The sequence below is a fragment of the Vipera berus genome (genome assembly GCF_964194415.1).
Source record: "Vipera berus genome assembly, chromosome: 3".
NCBI lineage: Eukaryota > Metazoa > Chordata > Lepidosauria > Squamata > Viperidae > Vipera > Vipera berus.
In genome coordinates this window covers 214,546,699-214,569,675 of record NC_138204.1, presented here as the reverse complement: position 1 = coordinate 214,569,675, position 22,977 = coordinate 214,546,699, and the positions used below count along the sequence as shown (strand labels likewise).

The following is a 22,977-nucleotide window of genomic DNA, read 5'->3' as shown; positions in this document are numbered from 1 at the left end:
GGAGAAGGAAGAGGAGAAGAAGAAAGAAGGAGGAGGAGGAGAAGGAGAAAGAGAAGGAGGAGGAGAAGGAGGAGGAGAAGGAGGAGGAGGAGGAGGAGGAGGAGAAAGAGAAGGAGGAGGAGGAGGAGGAGGAAGAGAAGGAGAAGGAGAAGGAGAAGGAAGGAGAAGGAGAAGGAGAAGGAGAAGGAAGGAGAAGGAAGAGGAGGAGAAGGAGAAAGAAGGAGAAGGAAGAGAAGGAGAAAGGAGGAGGAGGAGGAGAAGGAGGAGGAGGAGGAGGAAGAGAAGGAGGAGGAGGAGGAGGAAGAGAAGGAGAAGGAGAAGGAAGGAGAAGGAAGAGAAGGAGAAGGAGAAGTGTGAGTTTCTTGGTGCTCCTTGAGCTTGATTATTTTCTTGTAGATATTTCATTCACCCAACTAGGTAGCATCATCAGAGCTAGAAGGGAGTGGGGTTTGTGGGGAGGAGGAAGAGGAGGAGGAGGAGGAGGGTATGGTCTTTGGTACTCTTTGAGCTTGGTAGTTTTCTTGCAGACATTTCATTCTGCAAGGGAGTGGGGTTTGTGGGGAGGAGGAAGGAGAGGAGGTGAAGGAGGGCTGTGGGTCTTCCATACTCTCTGAGCTTGGTGGTTTTTCCTGCAGACATTTCATTCACCAACTAGGTAGCCTCATCAGTGCACTTACCGTAGTCCTCGTAACTGGATAACGAACCGTCTGCAAGAAAACCACCAAGCTCAGAGAGCACCAAGGACCCTAAAGCTGGGAAGTTTGAGCCCATGTGTTCCCTTTCTCCTCATGTTTCTTTCCACTGTGGCCTCGGGTGGGGTGGGGGCACTGAAAAGGAGCACTGAAGGAGGTTCCCAAGAAGGTCCCATAGAGATGGAAGACATTGTCTCTGGACCAACGGTAGGAAAAGAGACTTTAGCCTTCAGCCAAGGTTGATGCAGAGATGAAAACTAAGACCCTCAAACTGGAAAGAAGATCCACACTCTTTTCTTGGACACACTCGGGAAGTGGCTGGTTGACCACTGCTTCTTCAAGACCAGCATTTGAATCCTCCACCTAGCACCAAATTTCTTGGGTGTTCACTTGCAAGAGAATCTCACTTGGTCCCTCAACACCTGTTCCATAACCAGGAAGGCCCACCAGCGTCTTTACTTTCTGAGGAAACTGAGGGAGGTCACAGCTTCCACCACACATCCTCACAATCTTCTACAGAGGGACTATCGAGAGCACCCTGAGCAGTTGCATTACTGCCTGGTTTGGAAACTGCACCGTTTCGGATCGCAAAACCCTACAGCGAATAGTGAGGATGGCAGAGAAGACCGTCGTGGTTGCTCTTCCCTCTGTCATGGATATTTACATTGCATCCGTAAAGCCAGAAACATTGTGGCTGATTACACACAACCCTCATACACACTTTTTACTCTTTTGCCATCTGGAAAGAGGTACAGGAGCAATTGGGCTTGGACATCCAGATTGTGTAACAGTTTCTTCCTACAAGCCATTAGAATTCTCAACACAAAGAAACTGGAACTATAAATTTATTTATTTATTTATTTATTAGTTTTTATAAACCGCCCTTCTCCCGAGGGACTCGGGGCGGTGTACAGAGGAAGGAAGGTATACAGATCGAACAATAAAAATAATAAGAAACACTAATGAACACAAACTGGGACCCCAATTAACGCTATCATGCCAGGCCAGCCTGCTGAAACAGGAAAGTTTTTAAGTCGCGACGGAAGGTACGGAGGTCAGGGGCCATCCGGATTTCTGTTGGTAAGGTGTTCCAGAGGGCTGGCGCACCCACTGAGAATGCCCTCCCCCTGGGGGCCACCAGCCGACATTCCTTGAGCGGTGGCACCCTGAGGAGGCCCTCTCTGTGGGAGCGCACAGGACGGTGGGGTGCTGACATCGGCAGAAGGTGCTCCCGAAGGTAGTCCGGACCCATGCCATGTAGGGCTTTGTAAGTCATCGTTAGCACCTTGAACTTCACACGGAAGGCAGCCGGAAGCCAGTGCAGCGCACGGAGGAGAGGTGTGATATGGGAGTATCGGGAGGCTCCCAAGAGTGTCCGTGCCGCCGCACTTTGCACCAGTTGAAGCTTCCGAGTGGATCTCAAGGGCAGCCCCATGTAGAGAGCGTTACAATAGTCTAGGCGAGATGTCACAAGGGCATGGGTGACTGTACGTAAGGAATCCAGGTCCAGATAAGGCCGTAGTTGGCGAATTAGTCGAACCCGGGAGAAGGCCCCCTTGGTCACAGCTCCAATGTGGTCTTCCAGGGAGAGCTGCGAGTCTAGGAGGACACCCAGGTTGCGGGCCCTATCAACAGGGGGAAGTAACTTGTCCCCAAAGTTAAGCAGTGGGACGTTCTGAATCTCCTGGTTTCCCGGTACGTACAGCCATTCAGTCTTGTCCGGGTTCAGTTGAAGCCTGTTTCTCCCCATCCATTCCCGGACCGCTTTCAGGCAGCGGGACATCACGTCTAGGGCATCACTGATATTGTTTGGAGTTGAGATAAAAAGCTGGGTGTCATCAGCATACTGATGGTACCCTACTCCAAAACTGCGAATGATCTCACCCAGCGGTTTCATGTAGATGTTGAACAGGAGAGGCGAGAGGACCGACCCCTGAGGGACTCCGCAAGCGAGAGGCCTCGGGGTCGACCTCTGTCCCCCTGTCAGCACCGACTGCGAGCGACCCTGGAGAAAGGAGGAGAACCAACGCAGAACTGTGCCTCCCACTCCCAGTCCCCTGAGGCGTCGCAGCAAGATACCATGGTCGATGGTATCGAAAGCCGCCGAGAGGTCTAATAAGACTAGGACAGAGGAATGGCCCCTGTCCCGGGCTCTCCAGAGATCATTCATCAGAGCGACCAATGCCGTCTCCGTGCTGTAGCCCGGCCTGAAACCCGATTGGTACGGGTCTAGATAAACTGCTTCATCCAGGATCTGAGGAAGTTGGTGCGCCACCACGCTCTCAACAACCTTCGCAAGGAAGCGAAGATTGGAGACTGGACGAAAGTTATTCAAAGAGGATGGGTCCAAGGTGGGCTTCTTGAGGAGAGGTCTCACCACCGCCTCCTTCAAGGCGGTGGGGAAGTGACCCTCACTCAGAGAAGCAGAGATGACCGCTAGGAACCAGCCTCGTGTCGCCTCTCGAGCTGCATAGGCCAGCCAGGAAGGGCACGGGTCCAGTAAGCATGTGGAGGAGCTTAACCTTCTCATAATCCTGTCCACTTCCTTAGGAGTTACAGGATCAAATTCTTCCCAGATGACGTCGACAAGACTGTCCATGTCTTGTTCTTCCATCTCAGCCCAGTTGGAGTCCAGACCAGTTCGAATCCGAGCGATTTTATCCAGCAGATATTGACCAAATTCCTCGGCTCGACCCTGCAAGGGTTCCTCCCTCACCTCTTGGTTTAATAGGGAGCGAGTCACCCTGAACAAGGCAGCTGGGCGATTATCTGCGGACGCGATGAGGGTGGAAAAGTAGTTGGATTTTGCCACCCTTATCGCAGCGAGATAAGACCTGGTGAGGATTCTTAGTCGCAATCGGTCGGATTCGGATCGACTGGACCTCCAACGGCTCTCTAGGCCCCGTCTCCGACGCTTCATCTCCCGGAGCTCCTCGGTGAACCATGGGGCTCGCTGGGATCTGCGCCGGGTCAGAGGCCGCAAGGGTACAACTCGGTCCAGAGCCTCCGTGGCTGCCTTTTCCCAGGCTTCCACTAAGGCTTCCGCCGAGCTGTGAGCAGGGGGTGCATGCGAGTCCCTAAGCGCTGCCTGGAACTTATCAGGGTCCATTAGGCGCCTAGGGCGGTACCATCTGACTGGCACCGTGCACCCACGGTGGGGGGTGGCAAGGGGGAAGTCTAGCCGCAGGAGGTGGTGATCGGTCCATGACAGGGGCGTAACAGTTGTGGCGCCCCCACCGACATCATCACGCCACCGTCCAGACAAGAACACCAAGTCTGGGTTGTGGCCTCTCTCATGAGTCGGCCCAGAAATTATTTGCAACAGGTCCATGGCCGTCATGGAAGCCATGAACTCCCGAGCCAGTTCGGACGATCCTCCCAGGGACGGTAGATTAAAGTCGCCCAAGACCATGAGTCTTGGGAATTCAACCACCAACTCTGAGAGGACATCGAGTAGCTCGGGTAGGGCCGCCGCTGCACGATTAGGTGGTAGGTACGCCAGCAGCAGACCCAGCTGCGCCCCTGGGCCGAATCTCAGTAGGAGAGACTCACACCCGACCATCTGAGGGACGGTGGTCTCTCGCGGGCTAAGGGATTCCCTGATGATAACTGCCACTCCCCCGCCCCTCCCATGAGCCCGGGGCTGGTGCAGTACCTGGAAACCTGGCGGGCAGAGGTCAACCAGAGGAACACCCCCCTCTGGGCCCAGCCAGGTTTCCGTGATGCAGGCCAGGTCCGCATGCTCACTCTCCAATAGGTCACGAATGAGGTGAGCTTTGTTGGCTGCGGACCTTGCATTCAGGTAGACCAGCCTCAGCATGGGAGGGTGCGCACCTTTGCTCCCGGGTCCTCCGGGGGAGAACAGAGGGTCGGAGCGTCTCACCGCCTTTACAGAGCGGAGATGACACTCCCGGTGACGATATGGCCCTCTGTCTGTGCACCTTCTGCCATTCCCCACCATCCTAGGGATGGGACGTTCGTCAGTACGCCACTGGGTGTTATCGGCGACTGGCCCTCGTTGTACGCTGTCGCGAACGGCCGTGGGCCTGGCATGCGTTATGGTGGCTGGAAGGTGTGCCTTTCCCGCGCAACCATAGTCTCCTCCCTCCCCCCTCCCTAACCCCACAAAAAACTTAGCTAAGAACTTAATCAGGGGCCTCTTGATGGGAATGTGCTGGAGGCCCCTGACCCTGCCCGGCCATCTCTCAGAGGCCCAGTGGTTGGGCCCGTCATCAAGATTGGATGTGATGAAGGCGGGTCGCACCCAGGAGAGTGGGGAACCCCTGAGGGCGTGCAGTGCTATGCTAGAGTATTGAACGGGCATAGTCACAGGTGGTTCCGGGAAGGCTGTCCCCTGGATGGTGAATTTGCAGGAGGGTCGAGCCGGGTAGGTGCGTATCTGGATCGTCGCCCTGCCACTGCCACTTGGCCGGGCGAACCCCCAGAAGCAGGCCACTCCTCATCCTCTCACGATGGGTTGTGTCTCTGCTTCCGGAGGTGGTCCAGAACGTACTCTGGGTGAGGCATACCCCATAGAGCTCTCACCACTATGGGGTAGCAGGTGTATGGCCCAGCCACTCTGCCACCGTGGCTAGCACCCAGGCCCGTTATGTCCTGTAGGGAGAGAATGGGCAAAGATGGGTGAGAATGGGCAGAAGGCAGGATGGAGGGATCCATTAATTGGCGTCAGCTCCGGTGGTTCAGCCGCCCCAAACAGTTCCCTCCCTGATCCTCTGGGCGTTGTTCCCGGCCGCAGTTCCATGGCCCCTATTGGTTGGGGATACTTGTATTTGTAGTTTTTTTAAGTTTTTAGTTTAGAGTTATGTGTAGTTGTGTTCTGTTCTTTTTTTGATTTGCATCGTCTGATGTAGCACCTTGGTCCTGGGGAAACGTTGTTTCGTTTCACTGTGTTGTTGTTGTTAGTTGCGAAGTCGTGTCCGACCCATCGCGACCCTATGGACAACGTTCCTCCAGGCCTTCCTGTCCTCTACCATCTGTATATTGTTGAAATGACAATAAAGTCTACTACTACTACTACTACTACTACTACTACTACTACTAGCCCCGCATGGTCTCCACCCAAGTGCTAACCAGGAATATCTCAACATAGCCTCCAAGATCAGCCAAAGTCAACTTAATCCTGCCATTGATGTTCATCACAATTAAAACCTTCCACAAAATTATTTTTTTTTTCATTTTCTTCTTAACTTAGCATGGAAGTCACAGAATTACAAGATATCGTAATTGTTTCGTGATCTTCGTGATCAGCAAAATTTTCAACCGGGAGGAAAAAAAAATCCTTCTGTTCTAAGTTCTATTCCTCCTCAAAATCCCTCCCATCTAAGTGAGGAATGACTTACATTATACAAATGGGAGAATTCAATTTCCATCAGGGCCACAAGGGATTGAGGTTCTGGCTTCACCGTCACAGAGATGATGCGTGAATTGAGTACTGTGGCATTCCTGGAGAGAAGGAAGAAAATAGATAAGTAATGGAAGATGGAAGAGTATTCGGAGAGGTCAACAGACGAACAGTTCCTTCAAAGAATTTATAGCTCCCTTTTCCACATAATGGACAGAGGTCAACTGAAAAGAAGGACGAGGCGGTGATACTGTTTTAATATGCAAAAGGTGTCACAAAGAAAAAGGGGTCAACCCTGTTAGGCGTATGGTGTTAGCCTACAATGTTGGGTTGAAAATATATTAACCATAATGTTATGACTTTAAGAAGTTAATTGGCCAATGGGTGTGTAAGTGTTCTCATGGCCATAAGAGGGAGCTAGTAATGTAGCTTCTCTCTCTCTCTGAATTCACTGATCTCTACTATTACTGTTGTTGTTGTTGGTTTACTACTGCTGTAACCTGAACTGTGTATTGACCTCTGGACCGGTAAGAAGACTTTGTAGTTTGGATTACTCCTTGGACTGTTGCTATTGTTTATGACCTGGACTGTTTATTTTTGACTGTGCATTTTTGTTTTTACACCACCTTCAAGTAAACTACCTTTTGCTTTTACAACTCAGTGTACTCTTGTGTGACTCTTGCTGCTCTCAGTACCCTTCCTTGTCTGTGCAACCCCTTGGTAGCACAAGGAGACCTCTGCACAACTAATTCCTTAACAAACCCATTCTCCAAACCACCTGAGGGCATGAAAAGAAGCAATGGATGGACACCATTGCTCCAGGATGGTGTGGGGTCCTCTGTTTGAGCAGGAGGTTGGACTAGAAGACCTCCAATGTCCCTTCCAACTCTGTTATTTTGTTATTCATATTCTTAAACTAATCAAGGAGAGAAGCAACCTAGAACTAAGGAGAAATTTCCTGACAGTGAGAACAATTAATCAATTGTCTCCAGAGGTTGTGGGTGCTCCATCACTAGAGGCTTTTAAGAACAGATACTCAAGTAGGAAACCCTATCCCATTTCAGACAAATGGCTGTCCAAACTCTTCTTAAAAACTTCCAGTGTTGGACCATTCACCACTTCTGGAGGCAGGTTGTTCCACTGATTAATTGTTGCAACTGTCAGGAAATTCCTCTTTAATTCCAGGTTGCTTCTCTCCTTGATGAGTTTCCAACCATTGCTTCTTGTCCTGCCTTCAGGCACTTTGGAGAATAGCTTGACTCCCTCTTCTTTGGGGCAGCCCCTGAGATACTGGAACACTGCTATCATGTCCCCCCTGGTCCTTCTCTTCATTAAACTAGACATACCCAATTCCAGCAATCGTTCTTCATATGTTTTAGCCTCCAGTCCCCTAATCATCTTTGTTGCTCTTCTCTGCCCTTTTTCTAGAGTCTCAAGAACTGTTTTATATCGTGGTGACAAAAACTGGATATTTTGGAATATGTTACTGTTACTGGAATGTATTACTACTAAAAATTGGATCAAAATACTATCACAATGTGCTGTTTACATTTTCCCCAATTGTGTGCTGATTTTTAAACTATGCCTACACATGCTGGGCAAAAGTAGATAAGGAATGTGCATATTATTATTATTTTAATACCATCACTCTCATTTAATACCATTGCTATCATTAATTTAAGATCATCACTCTGCAGCTCTCTTGGAGGCCATTAAGAAGAAAGATTCACACTTATGAAATGTCTTATAAATTGGATTTCTGAGACTCCCCCATGGCTAGCTTTTAAGAAATCCTTAAAGATCACAATTAGTAACCTGAAATCGCATTCTGTGCTGGTTTTAAGGATTTTTTTTTAAAAAAATAATTTTTAAAGAGGGGAAAAAATAAAATTAAAAATAAAGCAAAGGTGTAGTATCAGTAAATCGGCAACGACGTTGTACAGAAAGTGTTCAGTCTGTTGTTGGTGAAGAATTAATCATAAAAAAACAAAATACATCTTTTTAAAGAGTAAAGTGGGTTTTTTGGAAAGGAGGAGGAGGAGGAGGAGGAAGAGGAGGAGGAGGAGGAGGAGGAGGAGGAGGAGGAGGAGGAGGAGGAGGAGGAAGACTGTGGGGTTCTTGGTGCTTTCTGAGCTTGCTTGTTTTCTGGCAAACATTTCATGACCCAACTAGGTAACATTATCAATGCTAGAAGGGAGTGGGGTTTGGCAGGAGGAGGAAGAGGAGAAGGAGAAGGAGAAGGAGAAGGAAAAGGAAGAAGGATTAATGAAGAAGGAGGAGATTCTGGGGAACTTTAACTGGAGACTATTAACTTTTAACACTGTTACCATCCTCATCTTCATTATTAATTCCGATGCTGCAGGTTGCCTTGATGGGATAGCTGTCAGTCAAAGCAACTTAGAGGTTATGTAACCGAAGAAAGACACTAAAATTCTAGGCACATTCCAAAATTAATGTTTGGTCCAAACAGCTTGGTCGGAGTCTCCAGGATGCATGCCTCAGAAATGAACATTTCGTCACGTTGTGTGTTCATTCCTGACCAAAAACGGGGACAAGTCCGTGTGGTGGCACTCAGCTGGAGCTGGCTCTTGTGGAGTTCATGCTCCAGTGTTCTCCATCTCAGCTTGTCTCCAATGTAGCTCATCCAGTGACATGCCAAGATGTCATTGTGTCCCTCACCCTTGTCGGCTTTTTGCTTCACTCCGTTTTTTTTACGGACCATCAGCTGCCCACATCACGTACCCAAAGTATGTTCATTTCTGCTGGATGATGGTCATTTCCAAGGACCAGACAGCCTGGGACAGGTGGCCCTCAACATGCAAGCACAGCTGAGCCCAAACGTTATAAGCAAGACATTTTATAAAAGAGTTTTGCCCCATTTTATTTATTTATTTATTGTTTTGATTTATTTATTTATTTATTTATTTATTTGATTTATATACCGCCCTTCTCCCGAAGGACTCAGGGCGGTGTACAGGGCAATAAAAATAAGAATACAGGATACAAGATTTAAAGTTAAATGATTGTGCCCAATGTAGTAAGTTAGTTAAAAATAATGTTAAAACCCCAAACCCATCAGACCAGGCCGGCTTGTTCGAATAGATAAGTTTTTAGATCATGCCAGAAGGAGCGAAGGTCGGGGGCCATTCGTAGTTCAGCCAGTAAGCGGTTCCAAAGAATTGGTGTGCCCACCGAGAATGCTCTCCCCCTGGGGGTCACCAGCCGACATTCTCTGACTGGTGGTACCCTGAGGAGGCCCTCTCTGTGGGAGCGTACAGGACGGAGGGAAGTTGACGTCGGCAGTAGGTGCTCCCGTAGGTAATCCGGACCCATGCCATGTAGGGCTTTGTATGTCATCACCAGCACCTTGAATTTCACCCGGAAGGCAACTGGAAGCCAATGCAGCTCACGGAGTAGAGGTGTAACATGGGAGTATCGGGAGACCCCCAAAAGAACTCGCGCGGCTGCATTCTGTACCAGCTGAAGCTTCTGAGTGGTCCTCAAGGGCAGCCCCATGTAGAGAGCATGTTTATATACCGCCCTATAACCATAGGACTCAGGGTGGTTTACAGGGCAGTTAAAATCATACCATACAAAATTTAGAAGATTTAAAACAGTTAATTAAAACAATTAATTGAATTTAGAGCCAAAATTTTGAAAAAATTAAAACATTAAGACCGAATTAAAACCCCTCAGTCTAGGCCCGACAGCCCAAAGAGCCAAGTTTTAAGGTCCCGGCAGAATGAGCGGAGGTCGGAGGCAGTCCTAAGTTCCATCGGAAGTTGGTTCCATAGGGCAGGCGCGCCCACAGAGAAGGCCCTCTCTCTGGGAGTCACCCACCGGCAGCCCTTCACCGGCGGTAGCCTAAGAAGGCCCTCCCTGTGGGAGCGCACAGGACGATGGGAAGTTGATTCCTGTCACAGTTCTTAAGTGCAGTTGTTAATTTAGTAACAAGGTTGTTTTAAGTCAATCTGGCTTCCCCATGGTGACACCACACTTAGAATACTGTGTCCAGTTTTGGTCACCATGATACAAAAAAGTTGTTGAGACCCTGGAAAGTGTGCAGAGAAGCTCAACAAAGATGATAAAGGGTCAGGTCACTAAATGGTGTGGTGATCAGTTGTGGGAGGCTACGGTGTATCTAGGGCAGGGGTCTTCAAACTTGGCCCTTTTATGACTTGTGGACTGAGGAATTCTGGGAGTTGAAGTCCACCAGTCATAAAAGGGCCAAGTTTGAAGACCCCTGGTCTGAATCCAAGTCCGCAGGTTCACCAAAATGGCTGACTGAGGAATTCTGGGAGTTGAAGTCCACAAGTCATAAAAGGGCCAAGTTTGAAGACCCCTGGTCTGGATCCAAGTCTGCAGGTTCATCAAAATAGCCGACTGAGGAATTCTGGGAGTTGAAGTCCACAAGTCATCAAAGGGCCAGGTTTGAAGACCCCTGATCTAGGGTATCAAAGGAAATCATTAGGAGGGACATGACAGGTGTCTTCCACTACTTGAGGGGCTATCCCCAAGAAGAAGGGATTGACTTATTCTCTAGGGCACCTGATGGGAGGACAGGTAGTAATGGTTGGAAGCTTGTTCAAATGAGATCCAGTATAGATGTAAGGAGAAAGTTTCTGCCAGTGAGGGCAATCAATCAATAGAAGAGCTTGTCTTGAGCAGCGGGTTGGACTAGAAGACCTCCAAGGTCCCTTCCAAGCCCATAATGCTGTGTGTCAATGGTGCTAACATTGGATGTTCTTGACATGACATGACACTATGTTTCAATGAATTTAGAAGCTTGTCAGAAGGTTGCAAAAACGGATCCCATGACCCTGGGACACTGCCACCATCATGAATACGAACCAGTTGCCTAGCACCTGAATTCTGATCACGTGACCATGGAGATGCTGTAACGGTCGTAAGGGTGAAAAACGGTCGTAAGTCCCTTTTCCGGTGTTGTTGTAACTCCAAAGGGTCACTAGATGAACTGTTGTAAGTCGAGGATAACACATAGTCGTAATAACCATCTACCAACCTAAAATTCCACTTTAACTAGTCATTACCTCTCTCTTATTCTATCCCAATGTCTAGCTTTCATACCTGAAGTTGCCGCTGAAAATACGATTGGTTAACTGTTATGGAAATCTTAATAAAATAACAGAGCTGGAAGGGACCTTGGAAGTCATCTAGTTTAACCCTCTGCTCAGGCAGGAAACCTATATCATATCAGACAAATGGTTGTCCAGTCTCTTCTTAAAAACTCTTCTTAAAAACTTCCAGTGTTGGAGCATCCACAGCTTCTGGAGGCAGGTTGTTCCACTGGTTAATTGTTCTCACTGTCGGGAAGTTTCTCCTTAGTTCCAGGTTGCTTCTCTCCTTGATTAGTCTCCATCCGTTGCTTCTTCTCCTGCCTTCAGGTGCTTTGGAGAATACCTTGACTTCCTCTTCTTTGGGGCAGCCCCTGAGATGTAGGAAGACTGCTATCATGTCCCTCTTAATCCTACTCTTTATTAAACTGCACATACCCAGTTCCTGCAACCATTCCTCAGCTCAGGCTGAGTTTTAATTGGGGTTTTAATTGGGGTTTTAACTGGGGTTTTACATGTTGCAGGGACTTAGTCTAATCTTTTTAAATGGGTCTTAATTTTTGTATCGATGTTTTTTATATACCCTGTAAACCGCCCTGAGTCCTTCGGGAAAGGGCGGTATATAAATTTAATAAAATTCAAATTCAAATATGTTTTAGCCTCCAGTCCCCTGATCATCTCTGTTGCTCTTCTCTGCACTCTTTCTAGAGTCTCTTCACCTTTGTTACATTGTGGTGACCAAAACTGGATGCAGGATTCCAAGTTTGGTTCTTACCAAGGCTTTATATCCTCATTTCATTGCAGAACGACCCCACTTCACGTGACCTTGATTCTATCCCTCTGTTAGTGCAGCCTAGGACTTCGTGATGATTGTCCAACTTCATCTCTGTCTTCTTCCCTAAGATTAATTTCTTCTTTGCTGGTCTTGCACACTGACCCTCTTTATTTCTTCTCGAAGCCGAGAAAAGAAAGCTATCTTCTAGGATCCTTTGGGGGCCATCAACCATATGCTAAATTCACTACACAAGCAGGTTGAGAAGCAAGGAACTGTTGAGTAAAATCCCCATGTCTATAAACAACTCCACCTATTGATTGGAGTCCTGGAATTTACAATTGCTCTGCAGTGGTTCTTTTTAATCGATCTCTGCTTTTCAGCTGAGAGGTGGACACCCAGGTAGTTAATGGATTTGCAGTGAGAATCAAACCAGGGATTTCAGCAAAGATTCTGTTGCATTCTCATGATAACCTGCATACAATAATCTCCTACGGAAGTCTGCAAAAATAGAGGCAGCTGTAGTTGTTATTGGACTGGGATCTGCACATCCTTTTGGGAACACCGGATCGGCTTTGGGAACACTGGATTCCCTGCTCTGACTGAAAAAGCAAGTTTTCCAACTCTCTGCTGTGGAATGAGGTTTTAGATCTCTCTGAAGGCCATTTTGGATCTATAGGCTCAGTACGTCTGAGTCAGCAAGTCATTGCTGCACAGCTACTGCAGTGCAGTGAAGTACGATGTGCAATGAAAAAGTAGCAAATAGTGTGTTGAAGTTTCCTCCATTAATTTTCCACAAAGATGTCCTCTCTGGCTGATGTCCCGATGATGTGGTTAAACAAAAAATGCATCCAGAGAGACAAAAAACCATGGATGAGAAGGACATTGATGAAAGCGTTTCTCAAACTTGAAGTCCACCCATCTTAGAGTCATCGAGGTTGAGAAACCATTGTTCGGTGGGGAAGCAGGTGGTCAACATCTTGTTCAAAGCTGCCAATGATTCTCCTATGTCGGTAGTTTGGTAGTTTAGAAGATAATATGAGCTTTTCTTGATTAGGTCCAAATCCCAATCAATTAAATACTCTGCAGTGGTCAACAAAAGGCATCTGAGAAGCTCCTCAACAAGGGGAAGAAAGTGAAACCCATCTCACATTGCTTTCTAGAATCAGCTAGGGTTGCCTACAGGGCCTAGTCAAAAAGAACAAAAATCAAAATAGCACCACAATGGTGTGGTCAATGGTCTACCTGTTCTTTATGTGCGATTGCAAACTCAATTTTTGCAATAACAAAACTGTACAGTTTTCTAAATGCAGCTTCCTCTAGATTTAGAGAAGATCATGATTCATTGGTTTCCTTATTTTCAATTCCCTTCTGAATGATTTTAAGAATAGGCCCGGTTTTTCTTGCAACCACCACACACAAATTGGTTTTTTCCTTGTCTTCTCCTCCCTGATGCCACCATTTTTAATGGCTCCTATTTTGGGATGAGGCTCATGTGTTGAGCCCAATTTGTTGATCCATCAGATGCCTTCTTGCCTACTTAAGGGAAGGGAAACTTTTAGAAGCATTTAGCTCTGGTCCTGACTCATAACAGTCTCACCTTGATGTTGTGGTCCTTAAAAAGAGACAGGGAAGAATTTGGACACACTTTCAAGAGTTTGTTAAAGGTAAAGGTTTGCCCTGTCCAGAATCATAATCAGAATAGAAGCTGGAAGGGACCTTGGAGGTCTTCTAGTCCAGCCCCCTACTAAAGCAGGAGAACCTATACCATTTCACTGATGGCTCCTATTTTGGGACGATAGTCATGTATTGAGCCCAGTTTGTTGATCCATCAGATGCCTTCTTACGTACTTAAGGGAAGGGAAAAATTTAGAAGAATTTAGCCCTGGTCCTGAGAAGATTACTCAGTCAGGGAAAGTCAAAAACACAAGAGAGACAGTCTCAACATGATGTCGTGGTCCTTAAAAAGAGGTAGGGAAGAATTTGGACATGTCCAGTCATGTCCACCTCTAGGGAGAGGGGGTCATCTCCATTTCCTAGCCGAGAAAGCCAAGAGGCTTCTATGGTCATGTGGCCATCATGACTATATGCCAAAGGCAAACGGAATACTGTTACTCGCATTTGCATACTTTCAAAGTGCTAGGACGGTGATGTGCTTGAGCTGGGACAAGGAACGGGAGCTTACCCTGTCGCCAGATGCTCGGGGCTCGAACCCTGGCTGTCAGCTTTCCAGCTTTAACCCCTGAGCCATTACACTCCTTTAAAAAAAAGTTTGGGAAGGATTTGGCCCCTTTCAAGAGTTTGTTAATAGACCCTAAAGCAATCGAGTTTGTTGGGATATTGAATTTAGTAGCACAGCATAATGTACAATGGGCCAAAACACACAGTTGTAGTTGATTAGTTAAGGAGTGCTGACTCACGCATGAGGTAATCTATGCTCCGATTGGTTGCTGTAAGTATAAAGGGGGTGTTTCCCTTTTTTCCCGCCTTTTTCTTCTGAGTGCTCTGTGTACTGTTTTAGATTTACCTCATGATGTTCCTGTCTTCCTGATTATCTTCTCTTCTTCCTTTTCTGGATTTAAACGTTAAATATATTTATACGAAAGACTACATGTTTGTGTCAGGGTCTCCAACTGCTGCGCAATCCCCTGACAAGTCAATTCCTGCAAAAGTCTGATTTTTGACTTCACTAGCCCAGAAGGCCAGGTTTATTCTCCTGTTAGCTACAGCCCATATGCCTAAACTCTGCTCAGGAGGTCAAATATGCAAAATCAAAGTCACTGTGGCTAGCTCTCATTGAGGATATTCCAAACATAGCAATGGACCATTTCCAACTTCATGGATGTTATATACATATACATACACACACACACACACACACACTTTACCTCTGAAGGCCCAGGATCCCAGCCAGGTTGCGATAAATCACCGTGCCCACCACAAAGACGGAGGAGTCAACAGTGTCTGTGAAGAAGCAACCAAATCAAACACAGTGAGAAGTGGAGCAAAAGAATCACAACAGCAAGAACCAAGAAAAAAGGAGAGGTGGATTTATTTAATTAAATAACAAAGTTGGACGGGACCTTGGAGTTCTTCTAGTCCAACCCCCTAGTTAAGCAGGAGACCCTATAAAATTTCAGACAAATGGGTATCTAGTCTTTTCTGGAAAACCTCCAGTGTTGGAGCACCCACAATGTCTGGTGGCAAGGCATTCCACTGGTTAATCGTTCTCACTGTCAGAAAATTTCTCCTTAGTTCCAGGCTGCTTCTCTCCTTGATTAGTTTCCATCCGTTGCTTCTCGTCCTGCCTTCTGGTGCTTTGGGGAGTAAGTTGACCCTGTCTTCTTTGTAGTAGCCCCTCAACTACTGGAACACTGCTATCCTCCCTTGTCCTCCATTTGTGCAGCCATCCAACTCAAACCAGTGATTACGGGCAACAAATGATCATCAAAACAATTAAGAGTTAAGACAATGAGAAAGAGAAATAAAATACAATTAGCAACCCAGAGATAATTGCAATTCATTGGACCCACAGGACAATTATGCTTCCCTGATGGTTGCAGATACAAATCCTACCGCAACGTACAATATTGCCAGGTTTTGTACAACAGGGATCTAAATCCGTCAGATAGTGACCTGCACCTCAAACCAGCCTTAATGAGTACAGGGAGTCCTCAACTTACAACAGTCCATTTAGAGACCATTCAAAGTTACAACAGCGCCTAAAAAAGTGATTTAGGATTATTTTCCACACTTACAACCATCGCAGCATCGCCACAGACACATCCAATCTGGGAACAAGGAGGAATTTCCTGACAGTGAGAACGATTAATCAACGCAACCGCCTGCTTCCTGGAGTTGTGGGTGCTCCATTGCTGATGATGTTCAAGGAAAGATTGGACAACCATTGGACAAGCTTTGGGTAGGGGGTTGGACTAGAAGACCTCCAAGGTCTCTCCCAGCCATATGATACTAAAATGGCCCCCAATACCCATCAAGGGCTTCAAAGGTGACATAGTCCATGCTTCATACGTATGTCCTACACCATCAACTTCATCCAGACATGATGCTTGTAGGAAAAGGGGATTAAGGAAGCTGAACCTGAATTTGCACAGACTGTCATCCACTGACTTCTTGGCCAGTTTGGGGGGGGGGGGGTGAGGTGTCAATTATAAACGGATTCTTCTGTGTATAGGAGTCATCTAAACACCAGCTCCAATCTACAAAACTATCACGCTGTTAAGAATAAAGTTGTTGGCTTTAGCTTTAATGCCATTTGATCTGGAGTTGCTTTTTGTCTGCGCTGCTTTGGGAAGCAAGAAAGCTGCCTCTGTGCAACCTTTGTAATTGAGGGTACTTAAGTCCCTTTTCAATTAGCAATCCTCAACCATTCAGCCTGCATGCGTCTGATCGTCTATTCCCATTGTACCACTGCTGCTCCAATTAAGTGCCTCTTCAATTTAATGTTTTCCTTTTTAAAACAAAAACAAAAAACACCCACCCCATACTGGCTGCAGCACAATTAGGTTGCCCTGCACAGATTTGCTAAACTTATGCCGTGAAGTTTACCACCAGCCCACGGGACAAATACGGTTCAGAAATAGAAGTTGGGAATGAAATAGAAGTCAAGCATGTTCAGCAGGCTGCGATTCGTCAGCAGCTTTTCACAGAGAGAATTGAGTAGGATGCCCCAAAGGTGCTTTTTCAAGAGGCAGCTAGACTTTTGTTTTTCCTTGAAGAGGTTTCACTTCTCATCCTAGAAGCTTCTTCAGTTCTGACTGAATGGTGGAGGATGGAAAGGTTTATATTGCTTGTAGTCATCTGGTCATTAGTACTCTCCCCGAGAATTGTCAAGGCCACTTGGAGATTCATCTGTGCCCCCAGGGCAGTGGTGGGATTGAAACACCTGAACAACTGGTTCTCCTATTGGATGCAGGCCTGGGACTCCGAGGCCTAGAACGGACTTCTGGAAGTGGCATCCATGCATTTCCGGCAGGCCCTTCTAGGCCTGGGAGGACTCCTCCAGGCATCCGAGACCTAGAACAGACATCCGGAAGTCACATCCACGCACTTCTGATGGGCTGTTCTTGGCCTGGGAGGCTTCCTCCAGGCTTCCAAGGCCTAGACTGGACTTCCAGAAGCAGTGTGCATTCAGCCTGTTCTCCGAACTCAGCAAAATTTAGCTACCGGTTCTGCCAAACTCGTGCAAACTGGCTGAATCCCACCACTGCCCCAGGGTCACCTGAATAGTGCAAATGGGTGTGGAACAACCTTCTGTGTTGTAAACCGGAGAGAGATGGTGTTGTATCCCTCGCCCTCTGTTGAGAGAAGGCTGTTCAGTTTTGACCTAGATGGCCTCTTTGACCCCCCTCTTTCAAACCAGCGGTCCTCTCTGCACAGAACGGGGACTTTGCTGTCTTCAAAAAAATGACCTTTGTCTTTCAAAGGCAGATTGGACTGCTGAATCTCATCCTGCTGGGTTTGTTCTCCTATGTTGCGCCAGGCGTTTAAATCCTCCTATCCTCCACCATTCAGTCCGAACGGAGGAAGCTTCTTGGATGAGAAGCGAAACCTCTTCAAAGAGAAACAAAGAAAGCCCAGTTGCCTCTTGAAAAAAGCAGCTTTGGGACAACCGTTGCCTTGCAGTTGTTCAACCGGTTTGCCGATCTTTAAGGGGTAAAGGGGGGGACAAAGACCCCCCGCCTTTCCCCCTTTTATCTTCAGAAGCAGTCCTAGGAGACACTTCTAGGTCGCCTAGTTTTTCCCAAGGGTGAATGCTGAGCTTTGAGTGACACCCTTAACAGAATAACAGAGTTGGAAGGGACCTTGGAGTTTTTCTAATTCAAACCCCCCACCCCCCGCTCAAGCAGGCCGGATGCGTCATGGCAAAATTGTGCCCACCCCATTTCCAGCAATGGAAAAAAAGTCACAATACGTCGCAACACGTCACATGCCGTTGCGAGTTTGACACCCCTGAAGTGGTATAGGGCACTTCAGACAAATGGCTGTCCAATCTCTTCTTACAAACCTCTACTGTTGGAGCACCCACAATGTCTGAACAGCTTACCCCCAGAAACCGTGTGCGCTCCATCACTGGAGATTTCCAAGAAGAGACTAGAGACATCCACCTGTCTGAGACGGTGTAGGTTTTTCTGCTTGAGCAGGGGGCTGGACTAGAAGACCTCCAAGGTCCCTTCCAGCTTCTATTCTATTTTATTCCTATTTCCATTCCATATTCTACTCTACTCTACTCTACTCTACTCTACTCTACTCTACTCTACTCTACTCTACTCTACTCTATTCTATTCTATTCTATTCTATTCTATTCTATTCTATTCTATTCTATTCTATTCTATTCTATTCTATTCTATTCCTATTTCCATATTCTATTCTATTCTATTCTATTCTATTCTATTCTATTCTATTCTATTCTATTCTATTCTATTCTATTCTATTCTATTCTATTCTATTCTATTCTATTCTATTCTATTCTATTCTTCTATTCTATTCTATTCTATTCTATTCTCTCTTCTATATTCTATTCTATTCTACTCTACTCTACTCTACTTTACTCTACTCTACTCTATTCTACTCTGTTCTATTCCTCTGAAGGCAGGTTGTTCCACTGGTTAATTGTCCTCACTGTCAGGAACTTTCTCCTTAATTCCAGGTTGCTTCTCTCCTTGATTAGTTTCCATCCATTGTTTCTCTATCAATCCGATATGCTCAGGGATAGATCCTCAGATTATTTTGGGAGTGTGGTAGGATTCACAGATGGCCACTGGCAGGTACCATGCACCTCCTTGCTCTCCGTTTTGTGGCTTCTCCCGTTGGTTGCATTAATGTTTGCTGCTGTCCGTCTCACCCTTCCCATGTGCTCAACTCGCCTCCCCGTCTCCCACCGGCCCACCGACCTAGAACTCTGCAACAATGGGCCAAATTTAAATTACATTTAATGTTTTCCTGCCGTCTCTGTATAAGCAGCTTTATTTCTTCCCTCCCAGCCATTTCTCAGCCTGGCAATTAGCATTCATCTGGCACCCATAATTGCGTTACTCTCAATTACTTCTGCGAAAGGGAAGGTCACTAGAGAGGGATGTTCGAGCCTCGGCACCCTCACTGAGGGCCTGGCCTTGTATCTGTACTTATTTGGAGTAGAGGAGAACTTCCCAATTAAGGTTACAGGTAATTCAAAGAGGATTCAAATGGGCACTCTCTCTCCATGCACAATGTGAAAGTTTGGCTCTCCTTCCTTCCTTCCTTCCTTCCTTCCTTCCTTCCTTCCTTCCTTCCTTCCTTCCTTCCTTCCTTCCTTCCTTTCTTTCTTTCTTTCTTTCTTTCTTTCTTTCTTTCTTTCTTTCTTTCTTTCTTTCTTTCTTTCTTTCTTTCTTGGCTAAGTGAAGACCTACTTGATTGATCGATCATGTGCCAATAGAAGAGAATATTTGTAACTCAGAAGTAAACTGTGCGGTCCTTGGGGCTCTATCGGCTTGGTTGTTTTCTTGCAGACATTTCATTGCCCAACTAGGTAGCATTATCCAAGCTAGAAGGGAGTGGGGTTTGTGGGGAGGAAGAGGAGGTGGAGGAGTGGGGTTTGTTCTCTATTTATATACAGGAATTGGGGAGGGGGAGGAAGAGGAGGGGAGAGAAGAGATGACTGTGCGGTCCTTGGTGCTCACTGTGCTTTGTTGTTTTCTTGCAGACATTTCATTACCGAACTAGGTAACATCATCAGTGCTAGAAGAGAATGGGATTTGTGAGGAGGAGGAGGAAGAGGAAGAGGAAGAGGAGGAGGAGGAGGAGGAGGAGGAGGAGGAGGAGGATGGTGGGGTCCTTGTTGCTCTCTGTGCTTTGTTGTTTTCTTGCAGACGTTTTATTACCAAACTAGGTAACATCATCAGTGCTAGAAGAGAATGGGATTTGGGAGGAGGAGGAGGAGGAGGAGGAGGAGGAGGAGGAGGAGAAGGAGGAGGAGGAGGAGGACGGTGGGGTCCTTGTTGCTCTCTGTGCTTGGTTGTTTTCTTGCAAACGTTTCATTACCAAACTAGGTAACATCATCAGTGCTAGAAGAGAATGGGATTTGTGAGGAGGAGGAGGAAGAGGAAGAGGAAGAGGAGGAGGAGGAGGAGGAGGAGGACGGTGGGGTCCTTGTTGCTCTCTGTGCTTGGTTGTTTTCTTGCAAACGTTTCATTACCAAACTAGGTAACATCATCAGTGCTAGAAGGGAGGGGGGTTTGTGGGGAGGAGGAGGAGGAGGAGGAGGAGGAGGAGGAGGAGGAGGAGGAGGACGACGACGACGACGACAACTATGGGGTCCTTGGTGCTCTCTGAGCTTGGTTGTCCCAAAGGTGCTTTTCCAAAAGGCAACTGGATTTTCTCGGGGGATTTTTTCCCCCTCAAAAATGTTTTACTTCCCATCAAAGAAACTTCTTAAGAACTGAAGAAGTTTCTTGGATGAGAAAACAAAATATTTCAAGGAAAACCCAGTTACCTTTTGGAAAAAGCGCCTTTGGGACAACTGTGACGTGGATAATTGAGAATTTCCATAGAGACTCTGAGCCTGGCTGTTTGGTGGAACTCCTTGCCTCCAGAAGGTGTGAATGCTCTGACACTGGATGTTTTTAAGAAGAGACTGGACAGCCATTTGTCCAGGATAGTATAGGGTTTCCTGCTTGAGTTGGGGGTTGGACTAGAAGACCTCCAAGGTCCCTTCCAACTCTGTTATTCTGTTCTGCTTTGCTACGTAACTCCAAGTTCAGATTGGTGGTCGAAGAACTGAGTTCTCCTTAAATATATATATTTTTTCTTAAAGCAGAAATAAAAGGATGTAACAAGAAAGGAAGAAAGTTTACAAAGCATAAACAGATTGTGTTTCCCCGGGAACTTGCACCGTTTAGTCTCACCTGATGGTCCTGTGGAGAAGATACTTTTCGATATGGTGACCTTGTCTTCTGCATTGCGAGCCCAATCCACCATTCCTCGCCAGCCTTTGACAGGGAAAGTCAGACCTTTAGCTGCCTTAACAGGCAGCTTCTGGATACTGACAACTTGAGTGAAGAGAGAAAGAAAGAAAGAAAGAAAGAAAGAAAGAAAGAAAGAAAGAAAGAAAGAAAGAAAGAAAGAAAGAAAGAAAGAAAGAAAGAAAGAAAGGAAGGAAGGAAGGAAGGAAGGAAGGAAGGAAGGAAGGAAGGAAGGAAGGAAGGAAGGAAGGAAGAAAGAAAAAAGAAAGAAGGGAGGGAGGGAGGGAGGGAAGGAAGGAAGGAAGGAAGGAAGGAAGGAAGGAAGGAAGGAAGGAAGGAAGGAGACAGAGAAAGAAGGGAACAGAAAGGAAAGAGAGAGAGAGAGAAGGAAAGGAAAGGAAAGGAAAGGAAAGGAAAGGAAAGGAAAGGAAAGGAAAGGAAAGGAGGAAAGGAAAGGAAAGGAAAGGAAAGGAAAGGAAAGAAGGAAAGGAAAGGAAAGGAAAGAGAGAGAGAAAAGGGAAGGGAAGGGAAGAGAGAAAGAGAGAGAGAAAAGGGAAGGGAAGGGAAGGAAAGGAAAGGAAAGAGGGAGGGAGGAGAGAGGGAGGAAGGAAGGAGAGATAGAGAGAAAGAAGGGAAGGGAAAGGAAAGGAAAGAGAGAGAGAAAAGGAAAGGAAAGGAAATGAGGGAGGAAGGAAGGAAGGGGGGAAGGAGGGAGGGAGAGAGAAAGAAAGAAGGAAAGAAAGAAAGAAAATTCAAACCCAATTATCATAGCCCATAATGAACAGCTGAGACAATCTGATTCACTCTAGTCCTTGACCCACAAAAACTACCACAGTTGTCCGCTGTCCAAAAATCCCTCAGCAATCGCTAATGATGAAGTAGGGACGAATCAGCCCAAGCCATCCATCCACACCCCAACAGTTGAAGAATAGCTAGAGGCACTTCCGTAGCCTTGCATCCTTCTAGGCTCTGGGAGGACTTGATTCCCTCTCCACCTGCGGGAATCGCACAATCGCCATTAGGGCATTACGACGTGCATTTAAACCTTGCGTTTTGCCTGCCCATCCGCATTGTTAAATCTTATTACATTCCGTGTGTGTGTGTGTGTGTGTGTGTGTGTGTGTGTGTGTAAACTGCCACGAGAGGCATAAATCAGACCCGTTGGGCATCTCTTTTCCCATAAACCCAAATTGGGTCAAAAAAACAACATCAAACCACTCATTGTGGTTTGACCTCAGCTTGCTCTGCTTCTGAGAAACTCGGCTCTCTTTGGTTGGAGGAAACGGTATCCACTGTCCCACTCTTTGGACCCTACCACTTAGAAATCCGCGGGGTGGGGGGGAAGAGGGACCCCTGGATCGTTCCAACTTACTCACCCAGGTTGTCGGTCGCTTGATAAGAATCCTGAAAGTCTTTCATGCGGAAGCCGACCACGTCAATGAAGTCTTCCAGAAGGCGGAAAAGTTCTTTGATGTTGGGCCCCATCTGCGAGAATGGAGCAGGACCTCAGTGAAACAGGGCAGGTGGGAACCGAGGAGACGCAGGCGGTCCCTGACTTACGACTTTTCGTTTAGCGACCGTTCGAAATGACGACGGCACTGGGAAAAAGTCACTTAGCTGGGTTCCACGTCCTGTTTTCAAACATTCTCGTTGAGACTTTTTCCCCACAGAATTGAAATCGTTTTTAATCTGTTAAGATTTTCTCAACGTTGATTTGCAGTTAAATATCCAAGCTGTTCCCAAGAGGACTAAATAGAGAAGGAGTTCTATATGGATTTTATTACTAATTGGATAAATGTTAGAAAAACGTTTATATTTAACCTCTTTGTTACTAAAACATTAAGAACTGTATTAACCTAATGTTTGTAAAAGAGAACAATGTGGGGAGAAGAGAAAATCAAGGAAATCTGTTATGTAAAGTACAATATGATAGAAATTGACTATTATTGATTGTTGTGTATAGAGAGATAGATATAGATATAGATAAATGAATATAGATATATAGATATATGGATATGGATATATAGATATATAGATATAGATATAGATATATGGATATGGATATAAATGTACAGATATAGATATAGATATATTGATATGGATATAGAGATATAGA

At 46.4% G+C, this 22,977-nt stretch overlaps 1 protein-coding gene across 1 annotated transcript in view; it reads right to left on the bottom strand.

The window, feature by feature from the left end:
* The window catches only part of ADGRB1 (adhesion G protein-coupled receptor B1), a gene marked incomplete at its 5' end in the record, with an annotated part of 265,769 nt that overhangs the window by 110,352 nt on the left and 132,440 nt on the right, over window positions 1–22,977 (bottom strand). The window contains 4 exons of the mRNA XM_081323014.1: window positions 6,053–6,155; window positions 14,790–14,865; window positions 20,805–20,948; window positions 22,238–22,346. Of these exons, the coding sequence (XP_081179140.1) occupies window positions 6,053–6,155; window positions 14,790–14,865; window positions 20,805–20,948; window positions 22,238–22,346 (432 nt within the window). The remainder of the gene's footprint in view (window positions 1–6,052; window positions 6,156–14,789; window positions 14,866–20,804; window positions 20,949–22,237; window positions 22,347–22,977) is intronic.